This window comes from Camelina sativa, chromosome 17 (assembly GCF_000633955.1).
Source record: "Camelina sativa cultivar DH55 chromosome 17, Cs, whole genome shotgun sequence".
Taxonomy (NCBI): Eukaryota; Viridiplantae; Streptophyta; class Magnoliopsida; order Brassicales; family Brassicaceae; genus Camelina; species Camelina sativa.
In genome coordinates, this window is record NC_025701.1 from 20085607 (window position 1) to 20093261 (window position 7655).

General features: G+C 34.4%; 2 protein-coding genes across 2 annotated transcripts; both read left to right on the top strand.

The window, feature by feature from the left end:
* Positions 489–1313, top strand: LOC104757718 (disease resistance protein ADR1-like). Its single transcript, XM_019238958.1, has one exon. The coding sequence runs from the start codon at positions 489–491 to the stop codon at positions 1311–1313; it is 825 nt and encodes a 274-aa protein (XP_019094503.1).
* Positions 3200–4842, top strand: LOC104757719 (leucine-rich repeat receptor-like protein kinase PXC2). Its single transcript, XM_010480482.2, has one exon. It carries the CDS (start codon positions 3232–3234, stop codon positions 4663–4665), a length of 1434 nt encoding a protein of 477 aa, XP_010478784.1. The 5' UTR covers positions 3200–3231; the 3' UTR covers positions 4666–4842.

Here is a 7655-nt window from a genome sequence, read left to right on the forward strand (position 1 = left end):
TGTGCTACGGTAATAGTTCGTGATCGGTTGTATCCTGGGATTCATAAATCGTGATTGTCCGAAAGCACTTACGGCCGATTTATTGAATTAAAGAAAGAGATATCATATCTCGCCTCCCTGATTTATTTACTACTTTATATTATGTTGTTGTAATTCGTTTCTAATTTCGTTAATTTAAATATAATTCGCATATTTTCTCAATTCGATTTTTGCACTCCTAACAATGTATTTGTTACACAACACGATGTTCTCCGTGACCTAGCCATTCATATGTCTAATCGTGCGGACGTAAATAGGAGAGAACGATTATTAATGCCAAAAAGAGACTTGGTGCTACCAAGAGAATGGGAAAATAATAAAGATGAGCTATTTGATGCCAAGATACTCTCCCTTCATACAGGCAAGACTTGGTCTAACTTTTAATGAATTTGGTTGGAGACTAATTAAATTCTTCAAGAGTTTGATGGATTGTTGTGTCTTTAGGGGAAATGGATGAAATGGATTGGTTCGACATGGACCTCCCTAAGGCAGAAGTTTTAATACTAAACTTCTCGTCCGATAACTACGTCTTGCCACCATTTATTGGTAAGATGGTTGAACTCAGGATGCTCGTGATTATAAACAATGGCATGACTCCTGCACGTCTACATGGCTTCTCTATCTTTGACAATTTGGCCAAACTGAGGAGTCTCTGGCTCAAGAGAGTTCACGTCCCTGAACTCTCCAGCAGCACCATTCCACTGAAAAAGCTACGCAAGATGCATTTGATCCTTTGTAAGGTCAACAACACTTTTGATCAGACAACATTCGACATCTCCCACATCTTCCCAAGCTTGTGTGATCTCACTATCGATCATTGTGATGATCTTGTGGAACTAAACTCCAAAATCTCTGGGATGACTTCTCTCAAGTCTCTAAGCATAACCAACTGTCCCCGCATTACTGAGTTACCCAAGAATCTGAGTGATCTACAATCCCTTGAACGCCTAAGGTTATATGCTTGCCTCGAGCTGTTATTCCTTCCCGTCGAAATTTGTGAGCTGCCATGTCTAAAGTACGTTGACATTTCACAGTGTATCAGCTTGAGTTCTCTTCCTGAAAAGATAGGAAAGCTAAGGACACTTGAGAAAATTGACATGAGAGGATGCAGTATATTGGATCTACCAAGTTCTGTAGTCGCCCTCGAGTCTCTACGCCATGTCATTTGCGATGAGGAGGCTTCGTCTCTGTGGGACAATGTACAAAAAATGATTCCGGAACTTTGCATTGAAATCCTTGAAAAATGCTTCACCGTGGATTGGCTCGACGAGTAGGCTCCTTAATTTATCCATCAAACTCTTGATGATCTTGTATAAAGTCATTGCTCATCAGAGCAAATTAAGTGTACTTTTAAATAAACGTCTTCATATATATAACATCATCTTTAGTTATCAATTCCTAATCTCTTATTATAAATCATTTTTTAAAAAAAATTCAATAACAACAACATGTGAAATACCAAGATAATTTAATCTTGGCATGCAGTTCATTTAATCATTCTATTATAACTGTCGTGCACATGTCTAACAAAGACATTTGTTCCAACTCAATTTCAGATTCAGATCACAAATATGATATTGCTGGCTCCAAAAAGGCGTCGCACACAAAATATTTGACGGATTCAATCGAGAGAGATTGATAGTGGTAGTCAGTGGCAATCAGTGGCAGATTCATATCGATGGATCCAAATCAGATATGGGGTGTCAGCACTAAAAAACTTACCAATATGTTGTTGGTACTTTACAAGATTATTAGATGCAAACAAAAAAAATTAATTATTTTACCCGGTTAAGTGACCCCTTTCTCCTTAGTAGGTCCGCCACTGGTGATAATACTTAATTTATCTATTAGGATACATCAAACTTCACACAAGAGAGGTCGTCTACATATTTTAGGTTTTATTGGAAAAATAAAGCAGAGAGGTCTCCAACCGAATCATGAACTTCAAATTGTAGAGGAAATTACTACACCTAATGTATGATCATATGAAATAGAAAAGCTAGAGATTGTCCTTACCAGAACTTAGAGAGAATGCAGAATCTAGGAACAAAGCAAACAAGAGTAAGTAACTTCCCTCTTGTTCAAACGTCAAACGTCTGCATGAATGCATACGAGACTGCTACATGAACATAAATCTGAAGGCCCATCTGAAGGCCCTGTCCACCGTCTAGATCATTGTACAAAAGACCGTCTAAAATTTAAACACTCAATCTTTTGACTTTCATTGTTTTGGTCAATATCAACTGCGAAAAAATAAGGCAAATAAAATAACGTACTTTACACAGAAAGTCAAAGTTGTGTTACGTAACTAAATATAGAAACAAAATTAAAATATTAGGGCATTTCCATTGGGGAGTATTCTTAAAAAAGTTATAAATAAAAAATTAATAAAAAGAGGAGAGAAAAGAAAAACAGAAAAGAACCGGTACTCAAAGTGCTTTCGGAAGTAACGTTTCTCAGATAATACTGACAAATGTCAATAAATTAATGGTTGATATTAATTAAAAATAAAATATGTATAAATATAATTAAAATAATATATTTCTTTTTTTAAAGTAATCTTCTACCGTTACTCCGTTGCTGATGGTCTTAGTACTTCGTAAAAGAAAAGACGAAGCAACTAAAAAGGAACATGATAGAAAATATCAAACGGCCCGAAGAAAAAAATGTTGTGAAAAATTATGGATTTAAAAAGATTAGTAAAATACATATATCAAAATAAGAAGTCTAAGAAAAAGAAAAACAATAATATTATACCAAAAAAAGTAGATATTTGTTTTGAGAAAGTGTTTAAACATAAATATATAAATAATCAAAGAGAAGACAGAAAAAAAAAATCAAATGAATCTGTCTTTTTCAAGTGTGTCGGGGAAATGATAAATTCGACCACGATTACGGATACCACTAGNTAATATTATACCAAAAAAAGTAGATATTTGTTTTGAGAAAGTGTTTAAACATAAATATATAAATAATCAAAGAGAAGACAGAAAAAAAAAATCAAATGAATCTGTCTTTTTCAAGTGTGTCGGGGAAATGATAAATTCGACCATGATTACGGATACCACTAATTATTGCCACATGCAAATGGATTAGTCAAAATCGTCAACTTTGACTCCGCAGCTCACGAGTCGACACTCTCTTTCTATTAATAGCTTTCAATTACTTCTCTCAACACAACACAAGAACACCATGAACTCTTCCTTTCCTCTCTTCATCTTTACCGTCGTTATCTTTCTCCGATGTCTAAATCCCACCGGAGCTGCCACGTGTCATCCTGATGATGAAGCCGGTCTACTAGCTTTCAAAGCCGGTATAACCCGAGACCCTTCCGGTATTCTCAGCACATGGAAGAAAGGTACTCCTTGTTGTTCTTGGAACGGTGTCACTTGTCTCACCACCGACCGCGTCTCCGCACTCTCTGTCAGCGGACAAGCGGATGTTGCCGGGAGCTTTCTTTCCGGTACTCTCTCGCCGTCACTAGCCAAACTTAAGTTCCTCGATGGTATTTACTTCATGAATCCCAAGAACATCACTGGTCCATTTCCTCAATTCCTTTTCCAATTACCAAATCTTAAGTACGTTTACATCGAAAACAACCGTCTCTCCGGTCCTCTCCCGGTTAACATCGGTTCGCTAAGCCAGTTCGAAGCGTTTAGTCTCGCGGGAAATCGGTTCACCGGTCCGATACCAAGTTCGATATCTAATTTGACTCGGTTAACTCAGCTCAATCTCGGCAATAATCTCTTAACCGGAACTATACCGTTAGGGGTTGCTAAACTCAAGCTCATGTCATTTCTCAACTTCGGCGGCAACCGTCTCTCTGGTACTATCCCGGATATTTTCAAATCAATGCCGGAGCTCAGATCTCTCATTCTCTCCCGCAACGGATTCACCGGGAATCTTCCACCGTCGATTGCATCACTCGCACCGATTCTTAGGTTCCTTGAGTTAGGCCATAACAAACTCTCCGGGAAGATCCCAAACTTTTTATCGAACTTCAAGGCTCTCGACACCTTGGATCTCTCCAAGAATCGGTTTACGGGTGTCTTACCGAAGAGTTTTGCCAATCTAACCAAAATCTTCAATCTTGATCTCTCCCATAATCTTCTAACCGATCCGTTCCCTGTTTTGAACGTGAAAGGCATTGAATCTTTGGATCTTTCTTACAACCAATTTCATCTCAACACCATTCCAAAATGGGTGATTTCGTCGCCGATCATCTTCTCGTTGAAGCTAGCAAAATGCGGGATCAAGATGAGCTTAGATGACTGGAAGCCAGCACAAACATACTACTATGATTTCATCGATCTGTCGGAAAACGAAATCTCCGGAAGTCCCGCAAGGTTCTTGAACCAAACAGAGTATCTGGTGGAGTTCAAGGCATCAGGAAACAAACTCAGATTTGATATGGGGAAGTTGACGTTCGCGAAGACGTTGAAAACCTTGGATATATCAAGGAACTTGGTATTTGGGAAGGTACCAGCGGCGGTGGCTGGATTAAAGACATTGAACGTTAGTCAAAACCATCTTTGCGGAAAGCTTCCGGTTACAAAGTTCCCAGCCAGCGTGTTTGCGGGCAACGACTGTCTTTGCGGCTCTCCACTATCTCCTTGTAAAGCTTAAGCGGCAAGAAAACTACAACCGGTATTTGGATTTACGGTGACAATTAAAGTTTAGCTCTAAATAATATTTGTATTAATTAAATAACAAATAAAGTAGTTTTAAGACATGAATAAGCTTCATTACAACGATATGTATGTATTAGTGAAAGTACTCAAAGTAGTATTTAAGTTTTCAACACTTTTGTATTATTTTATTTCGTGAACGTACTCAAAAGTAGTACAAAAATAAGAAATTGAATTAACTAAAGAATTTTTTTTTCAACACATTATGAAAGAATTTGATACTAAATAAATAATTAGAGATACCTGATTTATTTTGCCACTAAATAGATTTTATCATAAAATCATTATAACCATTGACTATGATTTTGTAAGAAACAAAATTATTACTCGTCATCTTCAACATGATTATAAAAATAATGAAAAGGTAAAAACAGAGAAGTATTCTGTTACCAGAGTGCTCCAATTTATGTACCGTTTGCTTATATTTAGACTCTTAGCCGATGTGTTTCCTAATCTATATAATAATAATAATCTGAATAAATGTGACCAACACTTAGTTGCGATTTTTCATCCTACTTTTTTGTAAAATATATACATATATATTTTTTTTTTCTTTGACAAAAAATTTCAACGGTTGCATCTCTCTAAAAAATTGCGTCAGTTAAATGTAGAGTTGTGTCTCTTACAAACAATTATGTTTATTCAAATGTTCACATCTTTATAAATTTATATATAAGTGACTTCTCATAATTGTATTCAAATTTTCTTTATTTTATATTTTTGACAAAAATTTGTTACAGTTGCATCTCTTTAAAAAGTTGTGTCTATTGAATATAGAGTTGTGTCTTTTACAAACAGTTGTGTCTATTCAAATGTTTCCACCTTTATAAATCTATATAGAAATAACTTTTCATCATTTTATTCAAATATAATAATAGCAATCTGAAAAAAAGCCAACAACAGTTGTGATTTTTCGTCGTACCTTTTCGTAAAATAAAAATTTATATTTTTTTTGACAGAAAATTTTAACGGTTGCATCTCTCTAAAAGTTGCGTCTGTTAAATGTAGAGTTGTGTCTCTTACAAACAGTTGTGTCTATTCAAATGTTCACATCTATATATAATAGCAAACTCACTTTTTTGTGTCAACTTTTAATCCAACGAATGAGATTAGTTCCACTTTTAATCCAATGGTTTAAAATTATTAATCGCGTCTTTTCGTCGCACCCCCATCTTTCAAAAATTACACCTCTTAATTTTTGCATCTCTTTATTGCACCTTCTGGTTTCAAAAATCACATCCATTAATTTTTACACCTTTTTATTTAACACCTCTATGTATTATACCTCTTTGTTGTACCTCCATGTTTCACATCTATTAATTTTTACACCTTTACAATTCACTCCTCTATGTCTTACACATCTTTATTTATTATATACTTTTAATATAACGGATGAGATTAGTTCCACTTTTAATCCAAACCTTTCTTCTAGAATCGGTACGGTTTAAAATTATTAATCGTGTCTTTTCGTCGCACCCCCATCTTTCAAAAATCATACCTCTTAATTTTTGCATCTCTTTGATGTACCTTTTGGTTTCAAAAATCACATCAATTAATTTTTACACCTTTTTATTTAACACCTCTTTGTTGTATCTCCATGTTTCATATCTATTAATTTTTACACATTTACATTTCACACCTCTATGTCTTACACCTCTTTATTTATTATATATAAATTTTTCTTGACTATATATAATAGCAAACCCACTTTTTTGTGTCAACTTTTAATCAAACGGATGAGATTAGTTCCACTATTAATTGTGTCTTTCCGTCGCACCCACATCTTTCAAAAATCACACCTCTTAATTTTTGCATCTCTTTGTTGTACCTCCTGATTTCAAAAATCACATCCATTAATTTTTACACTTTTTTGTTTAGCACCTCTATGTATTACACCTCTTTGCTGTACCTCTATGTTTCACATCTATTAATTTTTACACCTTTACAATTCACACCTCTATGTCTTACACCTCTTTATTTATTATATACTTTTAATCTAACGGATGAGATTAGTTCCACTTTTAATCCAACGGTTTAAAATTATTAATCGTGTCTTTCCGTCGCATCCCCATCTTTCAAAAATCACACCTCTTAATTTTTGCATCTCTTTGTTGTACCTTTTGGTTTCAAAAATCACATCCATTAATTTTTACACCTTTTTATTTAACACCTCTATGTATTACACCTCTTTGTTGTACCTCCATGTTTCACATCTATTAATTTTTACACCTTTACATTTCACACCTCTATATGTCTTACACCTCTTTATTTATTATATATAAACTTTTCTTGACTATATATAATAGCAAACCCACTTTTTTGTGTCAACTTTTAATCCAACGGATGAGATTAGTTCTACTTTTAATCCAATGGTTTAAAATTATTAATCGTGTCTTTCCGTCGCACTCCCATCTTTCAAAAATCACACCTCTTAATTTTTGCATCTCGTTGTTGTACCTTCTGGTTTCAAAAATCTCATCCATTAATTTTTACACATTTTTATTTAACACCTCTTTGTATTACACCTCTTTGTTGTACCTCCATGTTTCACATCTATTAATTTTTATACATTTACAATTCACACCTCTATGCCTTAAACCTCTTTATTTATTATATACTTTTAATCTAACTGATGAGATTAGTTTCACTTTTAATCCAACGGTTTAAAATTATTAATCGTGTCATTTCGTCGCACCCCCATCTTTCAAAAATCACACCTCTTAATTTTTGCATCTCTTTGTTGTACCTTTTGGTTTCAAATATCACATCCATTAATTTTTACACCTTTTTATTTAACACCTCTATGTATTACACCTCTTTGTTGTACTTCCATGTTTCACATCTATTAATTTTTACACCTTTACATTTCACACATCTATGTCTTATACCTCTTTATTTTATATATATAACTTTTCCTTGACTACATAA